General features: G+C 41.4%; 1 protein-coding gene across 3 annotated transcripts in view; it reads left to right on the forward strand.

Annotated features, from left to right (window-relative positions):
* Positions 1 to 20,040, forward strand: part of gabbr1a (gamma-aminobutyric acid (GABA) B receptor, 1a) — a 121,772-nt gene that overhangs the window by 8,517 nt on the left and 93,215 nt on the right. For 2 of the 3 annotated variants that reach the window (XM_050047968.1, XM_050047967.1), the window contains exons 2-5: positions 5,438 to 5,524; positions 5,807 to 5,871; positions 9,951 to 10,089; positions 17,934 to 18,119. In XM_050047968.1, the coding sequence (XP_049903925.1) occupies positions 5,446 to 5,524; positions 5,807 to 5,871; positions 9,951 to 10,089; positions 17,934 to 18,119 (469 nt within the window). In that variant the 5' untranslated portion in view covers positions 5,438 to 5,445. Of the gene's footprint in view, positions 1 to 525; positions 882 to 5,437; positions 5,525 to 5,806; positions 5,872 to 9,950; positions 10,090 to 17,933; positions 18,120 to 20,040 lie in introns of those variants that run through there. The other variant, XM_050047965.1, reaches the window with a different exon arrangement.

Genomic DNA, 20,040 nt, shown 5'->3' on the forward strand with positions numbered 1-20,040 from the left:
AGTGCTGTTGAGAGACAGAGGGAGAGGTTATGTCTTCCTCAGCCTTCCTTCAATAATTCAGCAGATGTATAAATATGAAGCAGGATGCGGATCTCAGAATAGATGGCAGGAGAGGAGCAGAGGGTGGCGGAAAAGACACAAAAAGGGGAGATGAAGGAGGCGATGGGCTTTGATTTAATAGCTGACCAGTGTTGTAGAAATGACTGATTGTCGCTTCGTCGACTTAACTCCGAGGAGCTTTGGAAAAAGGCTTAACAATGTAGTCACTGTTAATACCACAGCGCCATATCTGCACCTCCATCCGTGTCTAGTCCTCCTGCCGCGATCTAATTATTAACGGTGGGATAAATCCACAAGCTTATCATAAACCCAAAGCCTCCTCGTAAGATTCATTGTGATATTTTACTGTTGTGGGCCCAGACCTGTTCCATCCTGGGAAGGAGGGAAAAGATACATGCGTGAGAGAGGGACTGTTACGCACGGTGCGTCTCCATCATGACGTCGTGAATTAGCTCAAGATTGTAAGAGTGGGGGGGAGAGGAGAGGAAAAAAGGAGGGGAGTGTGGTGAATCGGTGTTTCGTCGTTTATGGGGGATGCGTTTGTATATAGTGCATGTATATTTTTTTTGTATGGATTTTTTGTCATTTCTTACCGTTGCCATGCGTAACTGCAATACATGGAAAAAGCCCGAGTGATTTTGTTGTTGTACCATCCTGTTTACGAACGGAGCAGCTTGCACATTTATAGCCATATTAATATAGCCATAAAAAATCGCTGTAAAGATGCATATTTTTACCAAATAATCCGACACTGGGCTTTCCCTGGCGGATCCACCCCGGAGGACGTACTGTTATCTTGACTGAGCGCATCGAAACTAATAGTAAGTACACATGCTACAGCTTTGCTTCAGGGGGGCTAGATGCTACTATCACTGTAGGTCGTGATGTTAGACCCCATTTATTCAGAAAATGCTCCATTTCCCATGCAGATAATCTAGACAGATGCCAAATTCGTTCTTCATTTTGTATGCAAAGGCCATTCGTTTTCGATGGGCACAGGCCAGATTTGTTTTGAGTTCCTTCTTGCAAGAATCACTGCATTAATGCTTTAAAAAGAGACGATGCCAGGGGGGGATTTCGCACCTTTAAAACAACATACAGCCGCTTTAATGACGAGATGTGTTATTCCAGACGCTACTTTTGGGAGCCGTTCATATAAGGACTATACGGGCTTGTTAGTATGGTCGGCCTTCCTCTACAGGCCATCACGGATTCCCTTGTCAACAGCCGACAAGTAACTACCGGTAGCATACGGTTGGTGGCACCCTTACTGTGACCCTCACGTCTCAATAGTTCATGCTCAGCCATGCACAAAACACAGCATCTGAGTCTATGTGTGTGTGTGTGTGTGTATGTGTGTATGTGTGCACCGTGTGGCCCTGCTCAGAGCTTGGAAATAGCCACTATATGCTTCTCAATATGAAGCTGTGTTTGGTGCTGAAATGGACCGGATCATCCCTTTCCCACTGCAGCTTCCGGCATTATAAACACACAAGGAAGTGGGCAGTGTCTGTGCAGTATCAGAGGTGGATGTGGATGGGGCTGTAGGTGTTTTTATAACGAGGCTGCGGTGTTTGGGAGCAGAGGAGGCGCTGTCCGTGGTGCTGAAGCCTTAATTGCATTTCAAGCTCGAGGCTAGTCGGCTGGCCCCCTTCCTCCTGTCTGCTCAGTGCCGCTGCAGCCACACTGCTGATGGAGTTAGCTGGCTTTACGCTGGATAGGCTGCTTCATCCGCGCTACGCTCACTCGCACAGTTTGCTTTTATCCGGCTCAGTGTGTGTGATCGCTGATATTAATGACTCCTGCTGGGCTGCCCCCCCCCCCCCACCCACCCTCTTTTTCTCTCCACTGCCTCCCCCTCCCCTTCATCCCTCACAGGACAAAAGCACACACTGTACGCAGCCAACACACGCGCCCCCACGCACACACCAACACGCGCATAATACACACTCTCTGGTGGTGTCTACCTCCTGCATGCTTCTTGTCAGTGAACTCTAAAAATACACTGGATAATGCTAATGAAGTATCCAGCAGAGTTTGTCTGTCTTCCACAAGCAAGCCTCGCTGCCATCTGTCTCCCTCACTGTGGTGCCTTTGCTTAGTTATGCCCCCAACCACCCACCAACTCCACCACACACACACACACACACACACACACACACACACACACATACATACATACACACACTAACCCCCCTCCACCCTCATACTGCCTTGTTAAGTGTACGGATGTGTTTATATTTGTGCATGTGTGACAGCCTCATAAAGCAACATTTATTATTCAAGATTGCAAATGAGGAGCTATATATAGAGTGTTTAGCATTGATACAGTTGGTTGTGTTTGTGTGTTTCCCTGCCTGCCGGCACTCGAGGCGCTGTGGCTCACGGGACTCGAGGGTCTTTTGACTTTTTACTGGTTGGCATATCTCACTCATTCAGCACTCATGAAATCTGCACGTTAGGCAGCAAGTGTGGCGGCTAAGTGGACTGTAGTTCCACCATCCTTGTAAAGTAAATAGTCTTTGTACACATGAACTCCTATTAAATTAATGGACTAGGTTGCCCATCCATGGGGACATTATTCACTGTTTGTTATTTGTTGATATTCTAGTTATTATTTATTGATTTAAAGAAGTATTTAATGTATGGAACGATGGTCTTTCCATAAAACTTTTTAAATACTTTTGAAATTGATGCTATATGACCAGAGAAAACAGAGGGAAAAGGACAGTGGTGTGTGCTTTTGCTCAAGAGATAGAAAGCCTACAACTACCAGAATGCACTGCGCCGCACTGGACCAATAAATGCTCCGGCTGGTGGCTGATTATTGCAAACTTGGCCATGTTGACATAGGAAACAATATGGCGGCAGGCTGGTAACAAAGAGCCTGGTCTCACTCTGAAGTCAGCGTGAGACCCAAACGAAAAAAGGCATCCTTTAACCTTGGCATGATACGCAGCGAGTTGCCGTTAAAGTTTAATGGCACCTGGCGGCATCAGGGGGAAATGCGGTGGGACAAGGACGAAAGTTAAGGCAGCGAATATCTGAGTGGGGCGGGCGGAAGTAGTGGTAGATTTGGCCAACAAACCCCGGCTTTCCCCTGAGAGAGCGGTGTTTGCGACCCGTAAGATTCTACAGCCAAACCCTGTTCTTTATACCTAAACCTAACCTAACCGGCTTTGTACTGACGTAGTGTGTTCATTTTGAAAGAGACGTAAATGTGAAATTTCTTGTAAAAATGAAAGTGTATCTTGAAGAAGACAATGCATGTAACAGACAGAACTTGACACAGTGTCCCAAAACATCAACAACCAATGCACCCAGGGGACCTTGCATGTTGTATCTGGAATTGGAAAGTCCATGACCAAGCACGTCAATATGTGACGAGATCGGAGTGAGAATGTGTTGTAACAAATGATCTCAAATTACAGTTATCTTGGTTCATACTTTATCAGCACTGCTCAGTGTTACTGTTTGATCTCAGTATTTTCAGCCTCCATTTTTACAATACCAGAAACAGTACGGCGTCTGCTTTTTATTCACAAATCCTCGTATTACAGCCAAAGAGTGCACTAAAATATGTAGTCAAAACATACAGCAACATAATCTTAGGTTATATTTGATCAGCACTGCCCAGTTTGATCTGAGTTTAGTCTGAGTTTGAGTTTGAGCAAGACAGACGGATGGGTCTTTTATAGTTTCCTTGAGGGAAATGCAGAAGTACAATCTGTAGTTCAAGCAACATCCCGAGAGCCAGCGAAAACTGTTGAGCTGAGAGATGAGCAGGGAGATTTGTGTGTTGGCAAGATGGAGGGAAGTTCACAGTTCATTTACATATTCCTTTATATTCTTACACATTGTCATGGCACAAAGCTGGTTGAGAATCAGCAAAGTACGCCTTTAATTGTAGGTATAGGGAAACTCCTCCAATTTAGTCTGTCTTGGGGAGCACTACTGCAAATATGAGGAAAAAAAGTTTCATAAATCATTGTGTGACTCCAGAGGCAGGAAGTCTTAAAAATAGAGTGGTGCAGGAATGAGTCCTAAAACCAGGAAATGAGTTAGCATTTTAGCACTCCCGGATCCCTCGTCTCGAAATCAATGGGTTTTTGGTTAGATGCCTGAAATAAAGTCTGTGGTTACCACAAGCTTAAGAGACTTTCATGTTTTGTTCTACGTCATAATATACGTCAGTGAATACCCCTCATGGGAATTTTGAAGCTTTTAGGTGTCTCTTAAAAAAGGCGGTTGCTAACAAGTGGCTAAATGAGACTACAGAACATGGCTTTACAGCCTTGTGTGGTGTGACGGAGAAGTCATGTTCGCTCTTTTTACTTCTTGCGATTGCACTTATGCTTCAAAAATCATATAGTGTGGTAGTGTTGTTCATTTGTGGAGATTATCTTGCTAAGTATTATACACTTTTGTTTGCCACAGAGCTTATTTCCTGCAATAATCCAAAATCTGATGGAAAAATCCCAGTGGCTTTTTGACAAGGTAACCAGGAGGATGTTAACTTCTGTGTCAGGCTATAAAAAGACGTCATCCCTGCAGCACTGTATTGCCTTAAGTGATGCCAACGGTCAAGTTGCATTGTGGGTAATGTAGGCCCCAAGTTTTGACAAGGAAGAAAACTTAGGAAGAAAAATATGACATCTACTGCAACAATTTTATCCTTTTCATTCATGAGTCTGACAGTGTTAGCATAAAGGAGTGCAATGCTAAATCTATGGAAAATTCTTCCAGCGTTTCCCCACCAGTGAATGGGTGTGTTGGGTCATTATGCCTCTAAAATCTGTCAACACACATAAATGCACCTCTTTGCCTGGCAATGGAGAGCTTTTGTGTTCACGCTCTACAAGCTGTTCCGGACACTTTCCTGTTCTGACATGAGGAAAACTTTGAAATCTATTGAGTCTGCCTTGGCATGAAATGTTTCTATGCGCAGCCTTTTTGCAAAAAAATATCAGTGCCAGCCATCAAAACCTGAGCTGAAACTTTGTATACAGGGCTTTTGAAAGGAAGCCAAGCTGGCTATCAACTGAGCCTGGCCTGTCTGCACTGTAAATACAAATAGAATCAGGGAGAGGAAAGTGGACTCATCTTGCAGCTCGTCCTCTCTGTGCACAGTCAGGCAGGTTGAAAAGGGAGCGTTCTTTGCCAAAAAGTTGATGCATCCCTTTTTAGAAGGACGGACAGCACTGGAGTGAAAATGACTGTATCTGTGGAGAGTGTATTAATACTGTAAGAATATTTTCTCAGTAACCCTTTTCTTTTTGTCTCTCGTTTCCTGCTCTGTTTTTCTCCAAAACCCCCAATTTCCCCGTCACACTTCCCTACTTTTAAAACCTTTCTCCCCCTCTCTTCTCTTTTTCAGATCCAGAGATGGCACGACTATTGTTTCTGATTATTCTCTATGCTCTTCCATCTCTCGTTGTGCCCATACATAATTCATCGACTGGAGGTAATTTGTGTGTGTTTGTGACTGAGTATGTGTGGAAATCTGTTTGTGTGTGTGTGTGTGTGTGTGTGTTTATAATATGCCTTAATGGACAGAAGTAACTCTGCAGAGATTGCTAAGTGACCTGAATGAAGCGCTGTAATTTGAGCAGCGAGGAAGGCATTAGTTAAATTGACAATATGTCATGTTGCTGTAATATATCTACATTATTGGAGATAGAGCTTTTGCCTCTTTGCTCTTGCCGTCCTTCATTCTTCTTCCTCTTCTCTTTTGTTTTTTTTCCAGGCTGCGCTATCATCCGGCCTCCCAGGGATGGGGGGATCCGCTACAGAGGCCTGACACAAGAACAGGTACAGAGAATACTGTTAGTGCTCAGGATCTAAATTACACAACCTCACCTGTCAAATTAAACACATTAAAGGAAGACTTCGCCCACAAAATAACCATTTGTATATCAGTTACTCATGCCGTGTTGCCTTGAGTTTGTGACGTAAACGTTTTCTCGTACATCTCCACGGAAAATGGTGAAAATATTGATTTGTTGATTGATTGGGGACCATGTTTGTCTGTAACAAAACAATATCAAGACAAACTCTCACACAACTTGTACAATATTCATCCAGTTGATGCTCAGTACTTCCCAAACACATGCATTTTCATCAAAACCTTACTACATAAATCCTGAAAGTGAAACTTATCTATACTCTCATCAAGGCCAGACTCTAATACTAAGGTTTTTAGCAAAAATGCACGTGTTTGGGAAGTACTGAGCATACCATTGGATAACTGAGACTGGCCGCTTTCCGTGGAGGCATGCGAGGAAGTTTTCTTCATTGATTCAAGATAACACAGCATGACTAACTGATATACAAATGGTAAATTTGCGGGTGAGGTATTCCTTTAAATTACACTTTCCTTGTAGATTTTCAAAATAAAAAGTACAGAATTAGACGTATAAAGCAGCGCTCAATGTTTCTGCTAATCAACGTATAAACTTTAATATAATCTGCGGAAGTAACATTGATAGCTGGTGATTATTACCTCGTATGAAGAGGGATATTTTAGCTAATGATATCATAATAATGACTGATGATGTGACAACGTGCAGAAAGAATAGGTGTCACAATATCAGCTGACATTATTATTACACCATCAGTCAAAAATAAGTTGCATCAGTGCATCTAAAACTCAAAGGAATAATTTGACATTTTGGGAAACACCACAGACTGCATGAAATCAGTGGACGTTGCTGCTGTGATTTGTGAGTTACCGTTTTGGATCCTCCTGCTTTATTGTCTGTTCAACTCTAAATGGGGCCGTAGTTTACAGACTGAACACAATTTTGTATTTAAGAAGACTTGAAACTAGCGATTAAGACTATAAACTCATTAGGTAAATGTGCCTTAAGCCGGGTACCTGCAGGTCTCCAGCATGTGAGGTTGTATTTTGCCTTAATTTGATTTCTGGGTTCAGTTCAGTTAACAAAGAACACACTTGTTGTATCGTGGGTGTTGGGTGATGATTAAAATAAAATGAGAAGGATAAGAATTTAATGCAATGTTTTGATGTTTTAATCATCTGACTGCTGACTTTGTATGTTGGCTCTGTCTTCTTCAGTCAGGTTCATTACGTATAGGCATGTTAACTGTGAAGATGTGCAGCTCAATATTATGACATAAGCAGAAATATTAAGTGTTATATCTTTGTTTTTGTTTTAAATGTCACAGACTAATCATTTTGAACATGCTGCCTAACCACATAGTTTGAACAGCAAATGGTTATTATAGGATTTGTAGTTTAGGGTCAGGCAGCATGTCTTGTGTTGACAAGTCGGCTTGGTTGTGAAACTAATTGGTCATATGTGCAGGTGGCAGTATGGGCAGGTATGGTATTGCACGTCACGGTGCTGGTTCGGAAACAGGTCTTTAAAATCAGACCTGTGCAGGGCTCTGTACTGAGGTAATAACCCAAGTGAAAAGTAGGGTGATTTTCTCATAAACCTCCATCCACCTTACTCCCAGCCCTCATGATGCCTTGTATGAATTATGGGCACGATTTCACAGCCCTGAACCAGAACCTGCGTTTCCAATTGTAAAGTGACCCACTGGTACGCTAATCCTCTTTCCTAGAGTGAAGGTGAAATAAAGTATGTGGAACACACTTCCTGTTACACCTCACACGGGATAATGTGATCACACCTCTGCCATCTCTGACAGCCATCTCAAAGCATTGGTTGTTTTCCTTTTTAATCAAGCGTGTCAGCGATGAGCTTGCCTTGCTGAGTTAACATAACTGAGCCTGAGCTAGCTTACGGTAAACATTTACATCTTGTTAATGATGATTTATCAATTCTTACGACTCATAAATTGACACTACAACATTCAGAAACCATTTAACATAATTTGGTGTTAGTTTTAGCTCCTTGTAAAGTGAATAAATTGGGTTGTTTCCCAGCTGATGCTCTGCTCATCTGCCTTAATATAGAGTAGTAGTAAAATAAATAACTTTAAGAATTCATGTTATATGATATGATCGAGGTACAGTAAGTCAGTAACACATTTTCAGCCAAGATGACTAAACACATAAGTCAAGGTGAGCTGCTGAGTTTATTTTATTACAGTTGATTTTCTACTGTAGGCTGAGAGTCAGTCAGACAAGGAAAGACAGGGATATCATGTACTGACGTTGAGTGACAGACCTGTCATTCTGGGTTTCATTCTCCTCTGCAAATTCTGATTTAATACTTCTCTGCTCTCTAAACTCTTTTGGCTTTCTTACTTCTTATGTCATTACACATATGCGAACATATTGTATGCATTAGAGTAGGCTGTGCACGAGAATACGGGACAAGTCATGTACCGTATTGATTCAATAAGGGACAGTGCATTTTATTTTTCAATACAGGACGATCCAGTATTAACGTTGTACAGTGTGGGTGCAGTGTATTCCTCTCTGTAGGCAGGCGATGGAAACTGTACCATTGGTTACAGTTCTGGTTGCATGTTCAACACGCTGTTGTTGAAGTCACAAATTTAGCTCAATCTGGTTGTTAGTAACGTCACAGACGCGGACAGCACAACAGGTACCAGAGCACCACTGGGACATTGTAGAAAATGCTAATTGATGATGGTTTAATATCTGCTAAAGCAAAGCAGTATTTGCTGAACTGAGTGTGAATTACTTTCGAAATGAACTTCTGTTTGCATTATCATTGCTACAGCAGCACCCTCAGGAATAAGGTGAATACAACTGGACGTCTTTTTGCTACCAGTGGAGTCGCTCTTTGCTGGCCATTTAAAAGAATGCAGGTTTAAGGCACTTTGTGTTGGCTTCACTTTATAGAGCCACACGTTACGTCCACTTCTTTTATACATTCAATGAGAAATGTGCATATTTGCTGTCTTGCTGAGACAAGACATTTGATTCCAATCTCATGTCTGTGCAGTGAAATGAAGGTACAGCCAGCAGCTGGTTAGCTTGTCTTAGCATGAAGACTGGAAATAATAGCAAGCAGCTAGCCTGGCTCTGTCTGACTGTAACATAATCTGCTTACCAGCAACTTTTAGGAGACATAATGTCCTGGTTGGTGAGCTTTATGGGCAGAATTTACGATTATGCAAGTATTGTTCATTCTCCTCCTGTCCTACTTCACTGAAAAGTCCATCCTCAGTATGTGCACACTGGAGGTTTCAGGTTTCCACATCATACTGGTGTAAGGTGCATAGTGGACTAGCTTGGGGCTCCAAATTAGCTGTGATGTGGCAAAATCATACTGATATGTAAATGTGTTAAACTCGGATTTAAGGTGAGCACAGAGAAACCTTTCCTACTTCGGCAGATGATGTAAAAAACAGATGACTCTGCACATACATTATTCTGCAAAGTGAAGCTCAATCATCCAAGTGAAGCAACAATAAGCAACATTTCTGAGTGGATGTGGGCCTTAAAGCTCACAAGACTGTCATAAATTCTACACTGCAGTAAAACTCAAATTAGAAGAGAGATTGATGCAGTTTCAAAGTATAAGAAAGACTAAAATCTCTGCAGCTGAGCTTTTCTAATGTTTGAAACCTGATTGCACCACTCTGGATGTGTGCTCACATGTTTCAAATACACATACAGTACGAACACACCTCAACATGAAATTGAAACATCAAGCGTGGGCCCTCCCACAGGTTTCCCTCCTCTCCCAGCCAGAGGGAAGGTGTTATTTAGAGTGTGACAGCCCATCAATTGAGACAGTATCGCCATAAAATCTTCTTCCATGTAGAACTTTATTGTTGCAGCCATATGGCATCAGAGTCTTCTGCACTGAGGCAGACTGAAGAGGGTCCCTGAGTGACTGAGAAAAACCTGGTATGAGAGCACATCAATCATAATAACTGTTTTCCCTTCTCCCAATCTCTCTCCGTCCATGTTTCTCATACAGATCCGCAGTGTGCAGATCCTCCCTGTGGATTATGAGATAGAGTACATCTGCAGAGGAAACCGGGTGATCGTGGGACCCAAGGTCAGGAAGTGCTTACCCAACGGCACATGGACGGACATGACTCTGCACAGCAGATGTTGTGAGTCCTTTTTGATCTAATTCTCATCCCCTTTGTATTCTGTCCTCTACCTTTCCCTCATCTTACCACAAATGTCCCTTTGCAAAACTTTTCTACTGTACACTAATCAGTTCTTAGGTGTTATGTCCGGCTAATCAAGGTCAAATTAAAGCCACAGTTACAATAAAATAATAAAATACTGTGCAGTCTTCACTCTCACTTCTTAACGCCGGGGATTGGGGTCATTTTTATCCACAGTAAAGTAAAGAAATCTTAAATGGAGCTGACATGAAATCACACCACAGCCTTTTCTAGTGGTGGCTTCCTTTATTACCTTCCATTATTTTTAACTTCCACTTGGAGCATAAACAAGCTGTGAACACAGCATTGCCTTTTAAAGAAGTATTTCACTGCTGGAAGGATTGTCTTTGAACAAAACTAGGCTGTCTATGCAGTAAAAAAGACGCAAATACTTTTAAAATTGTTGCCACATGACCAGAGAAAACAGTGGAAACTGACTGTGACATTCACTTTTACTAAAGAGGTAGAAAACCAACAACTGCCAGAATGCACTGCACTGCACAGGACCTATATACTCTCCCGCTGGTGGGTGACATAATCCAAGCTATTAGATCAGTGCTGCTTAATTTTACAGTTTGATCATCTCACTCTCTCGATCCGCCTCTCTACTCTTTGTTGCCATGGTGGCAGGCATACAGACATGTTGAGGTACAATCTGTAGTTTGAGCAACAGCCCTAGAGCAAGCGAAAATCCGCCAGATGACGCAAAATGTGTATCCACTGCTCAGTATTACCGTTTGATCTCAGTATGTTCAGCCTCCATTTTTACAACACCAGAAACAGTACAGCGTCTGCTTCTTGTTCACAAATTCCCGTATTACAGCCAAACAGTGCACTAAAATATGCAGTCAAAACATAGGTAATACAGTAACATAATCTTGGCTCATATTTGATCAGCGCTGCCTAGTTTTACAGTTTGATCTGAGTTTAGTCCGAGTTTGAGAGAGCAAGACAGACGGACGGGTCTTTTATAGTTTCCTTGAGGGAACTGCAGAAGCACAATCTGTAGTTCAAGCAACAGCCTGAGAGCCAGCAAAAACCTTTAAGCTGAGAGATGAGCAGGGAGATCTGGGAGCTGGTAAGATGCAGGGAAGTTACCACAGTCTACCACATCATTATCATACAAAGCTGGTTAAACAAACAACGAAATATCCCTTTACGTTGATATGTTGAACTTGTTGGCAAACAGTTGCACATCTAGCAGTTACTGAGCAACATTATCATTCATTTGAAGTCGTGACTGTGTCTTCTTGATGAATGTTTTACTGTCTTTCAGCTCTGTTTTTGGTCTCTACCAGCTCCTGAGGGAAATATCTGTCTCTTTCGTGGCTAAATTCTTCACTGTGTTCACCATTTAGTCTGTAACTGTGTCTGTCTGCCGTTTGGTGCTGAGCAGGCAGAGTACAGTTGATTTTTAGAGCTGTCTCTCTAAAAGCAGCTACCTGCTACGACCGAAAATGACACTATGAGAGCGGTGTGAGAGTGAAATCAAAAAGCCAACAGCTATACAATGGGCTGAAACTCGATATAACGCTCTGTAAAGCCGAGGGGAGCTGCAGGTTCAGGTGATGATTCACGGTAAATTCATCACTATGAGCGACCCCTCTCACTTTGTTATTTGACACATTGTGAAAATGTGGATTATAACCACTTTAACTGGCTTCTACTTTACTGGAATTAAAGGTCCAATGTCTAGGATTTAGCGGCATCTAGAGGTGAGGTTGCAGATTGCAAACAACTACAACTTCTCACTTGTGCCAAGTGTGTTGGAGAACCACGGTGGCCGCTGTGAGAAGGCGAATAAACCTATGTAGAGCCAGTGTTTGGCTTGTCCGTTCTGGGCTGATGTAGAGACAACATGGCAGACATTGTGGGAGAGGACCTGATGTGTATGTAGATATAAACGGCTCATAAAGTAACAAAAACACAACGATCCTTATTTTCAGGTGATTAGAAACTAATGAAAACATAGTTATGAGTATTATATTACATTTCTGCCAATATGTCCCCTTAAATCCTACACACTGGACCCTTAAAGTGAAACTTGTAAAAGAAACATTAGTGAAATCAAATGTTACAATATAGAGGATGGTATGTTGTAAATATCGACAAATGACCACCAGAATCTTTTGGTTAAATTCGAACTTCATTGTGGGAACAGTGTGTCTGACAGAATAATCTTAACTTAAAGGTCCACTAATCAGTAGGGCTGTAGTCAACCAAAGAAAATCTTGGTCGTAAAAGTCGTACATAATCTTCAACTAATCGATTAGTCGTTGGAAAAAAAAAATCTGCACGTTATTTTTACTTCTGCAGTGGTGTGTCTGTGTCACTCTGCAGTTACACCTCCAAAACACTAGTCGGCGGTGGAGGACTCTGTTAAGTGCTGTAAAGTTTAGTTGATTCAAAACACATTAAACACACATTAAACATGGCTTAATAGAGACAATTTCAAGCACAAGTACATAAATCAGCTTCACTATAAATCGCAGAATTGACAGACAAACACTTGTCTTTATCTGGACACATTTCCCCCACCAGTGCAACATGCTAACATTATTAGCACAAGTCTATGGCATTTTACATTGTATAAATTAGCCTAGTGTCTAGTGATTTTTTCCTCTTCTCATATAAAAAAAACAGCAACATTTAACAAAGGTAACGGTACATAATTTGGCTCCATTACAACTCACAAGATTCACCAAAAAAACAACTGTCACACTAAACACGTTTTCCAAACAAAGACAACATGCTAACATTATTAGCGCCAGCCTGTGGCATTTTACATTGTATACATTAGCCTAGCGACGCGCCGAAGTTTCCTCTGCTCATATGAAGCCAGGATAAATCCTTAAGTATAAATCCCTGAAGGATAGATTACACACAAGGCTTAAAATGCTATTTTAGTGGAGGCTTTACTGTCTTCACGATTTATTGTTTCTTATCTGTGAAATACAAGTAAATACAAGCTTCGTTTCCACTGAGGGACATAGTTTTAGCTTACAGAAACTGACAGGAGGTCTACGTCACCGCGACGCTGAGCGTAGGGTGGGCGAGTTCAACTTTCTGTCCCCATTGTCACAGGTAACTTAGCCTGCCCCCCCGCCACAGGAAATACTGGATTAATCTTGGAAAGCTATTGATGTAGCACTTTTCTCCTTATGTAAGTAACACGGACATTATTCGACTAATGAGAATTTGGTCGGACGAGAGCATAGCGACCAAATAATTGACTAGTCAACCAGGAGACTACAGCCCTACTAATCAGCTTTATTGGAGCTTTCAACCCAAATAGAATTATCTTCCCAGTCACAACATCGACTGGGAAGGTGTCATCAAGTTATTAATCAAGCACAGTGGGCGACGAGAGAAAGATAAAGAAGGCCGTTCACATCTGACCCCAAAGATTGTCTTTGAATAGTGACTAGGGTTACATGAGGGCTGGATGATATGGGCAAAATCAAATATCATGATATTTTTGACCAAAGACTTTGATATCATTGTACTGTATATTCATACAGTATGATTTTTGATAGGTAATGTGGGTAAAGAAGACCAATAATAGAACAGCTGGACCATAATGCAGCATTTAAAACCAGGAAAAGACAACACTGTCGATGTTACGATATCCAAAATCTAAGATGAATCTAGTCTGATATCACAGTATTGATACGATATGGATATTGGAGATGCTGTTTAAAGCTTCAACAAAGTTAGTAAGTGGACCTTTGAGCTGGGATTATTTTGTCGCACGTTTTACTTAAATGGTCACAAACTATTATCGTGAAATTCTCCCCTTGCTGTACTGCATGTGACAGGCTTGTAAACATACTTTCTGATCTGTGAACAGGATTGTAGTTTTGCTGTGTCCTGATTGCTGATTAGCTGTTTCGTCTGTGTACTCTGAGGTATGTGTGCCTGATGAAGGGCTGTATAAATAAATACATGCAAATGTGAACTTATCTGTGGTACCCCCAAAGAGAGTAGTTTGGACTGATGCTTGCTGGGTATTGCGTTGGAGGGCTTACATTTCGATTATGGTTACAGAATAAAGGAGGCGCCCAGTAGCTCAGCAGGTAGAGCAGGCCTCCCATGTAAAAAGGCAATGTCCTTGCTGCAGCGGCCACGGGCTCGATTCCAGCTTGTGGCCCCCTGCTGTATGCAACCCCCACCCAACACTGTCCTATCTAACAAAGGCAAACGAGCCATGAAAATAATCTTTAGAATAAAGGAGCTGGCTTGCTTAGCTTCCACGTGTATCAATCTAGTATCTCTGCATATGATATACAAGTCCATTTGTTGTTGTTTTTTAATAGCATTTAAGCTGTTTTACTGCTTCTTCATAGTTTAAATGTGTGTTGTTACTGCAAATTGTCTGCAAACCGAAATGTCCTTATTGTACAGTAAAACTTGAATGTAATCTCTACTCAGCTCACATCTACAGTGCCTCTGCAAATACAGAGAATAAGGCCGGAGATCCAATCAAATCCCCCCTATATCTCCTGTTTTTGTTCTTTCGGTTCACATTTAACATCAGTGGAATTTATTTCTCCCAAGAGTACATTCTCTAAAGCAGGATTTTTGTTTTCTCTGGCTTATGTAAGAGCACAAGCTGCAATGTGCAGATTGGAGTTTTATTATGTGCTCACATGCTGGAAGGAAGATTCAACAAACTCGGCAGCTAAACAAATTATATTCAAGAGCTTTTGTCAGAAAACCAAACCAGGAGAAATGGAGGCTGCAGTGTTGTAGGCTAACATCACAAATGTGGGCTAAAATACTGTGTAGCTTCACGTATTCATTACTGTTTACTAAACTAGTCTTTATTTGGGCGAAAAGAGTTCCCAGGGTCGTTAAGACTGTCATGTATTTGGGTTAAATATGTGTGAAGGAAAATTTCCAGATGCATCCTGGAAATAGTACATTAACATATGCAAACATTTGTCAGAGGTAAAGCTGCTCAAGAGGCAGAAGTAATCTTCTCAGCCGCAGAGAAACATGTTATGTATCAGCCATTCATTTGTACTCTATTGAAAAGCTCTGTATTTTCTCAGTAGAAAAGAAGAACCTTGAAACATAGGCGCCTTTTCTACCTAATGCTTTTGTCACAGAGGCTGGAGTTTGTAAATGCTTTGCTAACAGCTAATCTTTTATCTGACTTGTGAAATATAATGACAAATACTCGAAAAACGAATGACTTTCTCATCAACCTCAGCTTCAGGGTTAGTGCTAATTAGCAACACTCAAACATCAGCATGGCATACTGTCTTAGCATTTACCTCAAACGCTACTGTGCCTAAGTAGAGACTCTTTTGATCACGTTATCCTTTGGTAAAGCTTGTTTCCTGGGGCGTCGGTGGCTTGGTGGTGGAGCGGGCGCCCCATGTGCAGTGCTGTTGCCGCAGCGGCCCGGGTTCGAGTCCAGCCTGTGGCCCTTTGCTGCGTGTCGTCCCCCCACTCTCTCCCCCTTTCACGCTTGCCTGTCCTATCCAATAAAGTCAAAAATGCCCTAAAAAATATCTTTAATAAAAAAAAGAAAAAAAAGAGTAAAGCTTGTTTCCCCCCAAATTCAAATGTCAATTTCACCTGACTTGTCTTTTTTTTTTTTTTTTTTTTTTTAAAAAGTAATATGCTATGCTAGACTGTTTTACAACTTTGGTCATGATAAAAACTAACTAGCTGAAAGAGCTTACTTTCAGTTTGTTAGTGGCTCATGAATAGTTTGGTTTCCATTCACATATTGCGCAAATTTTAAAAAGATTTTTTAGGAAACTGGCAAACAAAAATGAGAAGTTATTTGCTTTTCCATTCACTTCTGTTATGTAAATGTTAGGAGTTCATCGAGATAAGCAGTTAGCAAACAACTGCTTATTTACACATTCAGCAGTTGCTGAGCAACGTTATCTTTCATTTGAAGTGGTGTTCAAGAGTTCACTCTCTTTCAGCTCTGTTTTTGGTCTCTACCAGCTCCTGAGAGAAACATCTGTCTCCTTAGCTGCTAAATCCTCCACTATGTTCTCTAACTGTGTGTTTCTGGTGTTTGGTGCTGAGCAGGTAGTGTGCAGTTGAACCTGTTGTGACTGAAAATGAAACTATAAAAGCAGTGAGAGTGAAATCAAAAAGCCAGCAGCTAAACAATGGGCTGAAACCATAACGCTCTGTAAAGCCGAGGGGAGCTGCTGGTTCAGGTGATGCACTGTAAATTCATCTCTATGCGTGACGCCTTTCACATTGTTTTCACACTCTCATTTGATTTAGTGGCATCTAGAGTTAAGGCTGCAGATTGCAAACAACTAAAACCTCTCCCATGTGCCAAGCACGTAGGAGAACTACGGTGGCAGATGCAAAAATGCAAATGTTATGCAAATACTGGGAGCCCATCGAGATAAGCAGTACGTGGCACTAAGTCTCCAGTCAGGTGCCACTGCAGAAGAAGAGGGCACAACGAGATGTCGAAGTTAAAAGAGCGCCAGTCAAACCACAAACAAAGAGACCTGTATAGCTGCAGCCTCATTCTGTTTGAAGCCTACAGGTCACGCCCTTACAAACCACACCCACCTCCAATTCAAGCCAAACCCATCAACATGGCGGTTATTTGAACCTTGCCATAATGGCATTGGAGAGAATACATATGAGGCCAAACATAGCAATAATCCACTTTGTTCATTTACTTTATTCATGACACATAAAGTTGTGATTCACTTTTTAAGTAACAAGATGTAGCCCTTACCCTAACTTTAACCGCCTCTCTTTTAACCTTAAAGGGATAGTGCACCTAAAAATGAAAATTCACCCATTATCTACTCACCCATATACCGAGGGAGGCTCAGGTGAAGTTTTAGAGTCCTCACAACACTTGTGGAGATCCAAGGGGAGAGTGGGTAGCAACACAACTCCACCTAATGGAGGCTTACAGCGCCCCAGATTCAAACACATAATTGAAACCACAAAATATCTCCATACTGCTCGTCCATAGTGATCCAAGTGTCCTGAAGCCCCGGCATAAAAAGTTGTTTGAAAAAACGTCATTTGAACTCTGTTTTTAGCCTCATTGTAGCCTGCAGCTCTAACTGACTCTCTGTGCACCGCGTTCACGTGTGCGCGCTTCTAAAAACAAAGTCAGTGACAAGTTGGTAAACACATTGGAACATTTAGCAGCTTAGGAGCCAGATATTTCTCTCTGGAGTGGGTGGAGACCAAAAACAGAGCTAAAATCTGTGAATATTGGACGTGAATTCATCAACTACCCAGAAACATGAGTCTAAATTAATGTTAATGCAGCACAGGGGAGTAGTGAACTCCATCTAAATAAACTAGTATGTACTTAACTACATTTTGCAGTAGCTTGCTGGTAGTTCAACTACATTTATATTTGTGTAGTAATTTAAGTAGTTATAATACTTTTTTGTCATTTTAATTTGTGTCAGTTTGAACTTCTTTTTCTAAGTAGCTTTAATTAACCACATTAGATTTCCCTGTAGGGTACCTTTTCTGTAGTTCAACTCCTTCCTGTGTGAAGTCATTGGTAGCTTGCAAAGCTACGTTTTCAAAGTAGCTTCCCAAACACTGTGCTCATGTTCCCCTGGATGTATACTGTAAAGAAGCAACAGCTTGCATGTTTACCATCACATCTTTATAAGGCAGTCATATGTCAATGTTGTGTTTACAGCTTGTTCCGCTGCCCCCAGGTGGCCACAAAAAGTTAGCTAGTTGTAATGCATTTACCTTTCCATAACTCCCCATGTCTCTGCCTCCCTCTCTTCTGTGGCTCCTCTGGTTCCCAGTGCTGCTGTGCCCGCGGGTGTGGACCTCCCTAGAGAACGGCCGGGTGACGGTGAAGCCTCCTGGGCCGCCAGTGGAAGGGACAGTGCTCCATTACAGCTGCCACGCCGGCTTCATCCTGGAGGGCAGAAACATCAGCCATTGCACTAAACTGGGCAAGTGGGATGCGCCTAAACCCACCTGCCTCTGTGAGTTTCTAAACCAGTGCGACTAAATCAGATTTTACATTAAGCTTCCAATTACAGTGGAATCAAGAAAATGATGTTGCATGATGGGATGCCAATTACTGCCTATGGGGAGATTAAGCAGGGTAAAACAGACAGTGATTAATGACATTTACATTATCATTGCAGCCAGTCTAGTTGTAGAGAGTCAGGAACATTCATACCATAGTGACCACTGTGGCATAAATGTTCCTGATGTAAAGTCCATCATAGCAATAATAACAAATCAATTCAGAGATTAAGATGTTTCTGAAATTGATATGGCAGATGCTATTTGCATGCCAGTGTCCTTAGCCAACAATGCTTTTACATCTGGGGTGTGAATAGCCAATGTGGCGGGTGTATATTACTGCGCATCTTAGCAATGCTGAAATATGACCTTAACTCGAATGGGGCTATATTCAGCTGTTCTGCTGAAGTTTATGTACACAGTGTGCATTCAGCAGCTTTATACCTCCTAAAACTGCCAATAAGTCAACTAAATCTAAGAATAATAAGCCAGTGTTGACTCACACAGAACTCAAACCCCAGTCTCCTGTGTAAAATTCTTGTGCTTGATCTTCTCACCCACCACGTCTGATTTCCTCCACGGACTGTGCTGCTCTTTATAGTGCGTCACCTAACTTGTGTCAGTACATTTGTGAGTTTTTACCACTGTCATCTCTGAGGACATCTGAGATTGGCTGGCACTAGTCTTAACCCTGACCCCTTAGCCATACTCCCATGTGCATCCGCCCCCGAAGCGTCAACGTGACGAGTACTATTCAGTGACAGCACACAGTGGGATCCATAATAAGGTGTCGCAGGGGTGGGTGTAAATCAAGAGAGTAGGTTTCAATTCAACTTTGGGTTGGGGACACATGGTAAGAAGGGGCTCTGGGGCTCCTCCCCAAGGAAACTTTTAGCATCAAGCACATCATTTCCTGCATTCTCGTGAAGTTTTAAGCACCAATTTATGGTGGAAATGTCTTTACTGATGTAAAGAAAAGCATAAAAATCAGGCGACAGGTGATGATTTACTATTGTAGAATATAATGCAGTAAGGCTGTCACGCATTCTGTATTGCTTTTGAATATTTATTCTCCCGTAAATCAACTTTTCTCATTTAATGTAATCCCTGCTGAGACAACACACATGTGGGCAAGGCATGATTTACTTTTCCAGTCATTTTTTGTGTCTTTTCTTTTCAGGAATAACTTCTTTAAATGTGCACATGGGACCTTTTCATATCAATGATAAATTAATTCAGATTAATTAATTTATAAACCTCCGGACTCAAGTAGCTCATATGAGTTCTCAGCAACATTTCTGCTCATGTTTAAAACCTCCTGCACATAAAACATATCCCACACATCTCTGTTCTCTAAGAAGTCGACAGTTAAGTTTTAATATTTTGAGTAAAAAGTTGTAATATTACAAAAATAAACTTGTAATTTAGTGAGAATAAAATCATAATGTTTAAAAAAAGGATCATGTGAATGGGTTGGGTCAAATATTGGTTGGGACATGTCCCTACCGTCCACATAAAAACCTACGTCTTAAGTATAAATTGCCGAATAGCTGCAGTGTGACTATTCTCACCCAGATGTAAATAAGACACTCCAAATTGATATTGTGATTTATTGTGTTATGAGAATCATTTCTGTTTGCCACCTCAGACAAGATTAAGAAAAAGATGTATTTCTACAGATTTACTGACAGTTTTAGAGCTGAAAAAATTATTCATTTAATAAAACTGACAATTTATCCGCAACTATTTTGTTAAGTAATTGTTTCAGTCGATTTTTCAAGCAAAAAAATAAAATAAAGAATAAATAAAACGGCAATCGTTGTCTGGTTCCAGCATCTCTTAATCATTAATTATAGTAAACTGAATATTTTTGGG

Source organism: Epinephelus moara, chromosome 6 (assembly GCF_006386435.1).
Source record: "Epinephelus moara isolate mb chromosome 6, YSFRI_EMoa_1.0, whole genome shotgun sequence".
Lineage (NCBI taxonomy): Eukaryota > Metazoa > Chordata > Actinopteri > Perciformes > Serranidae > Epinephelus > Epinephelus moara.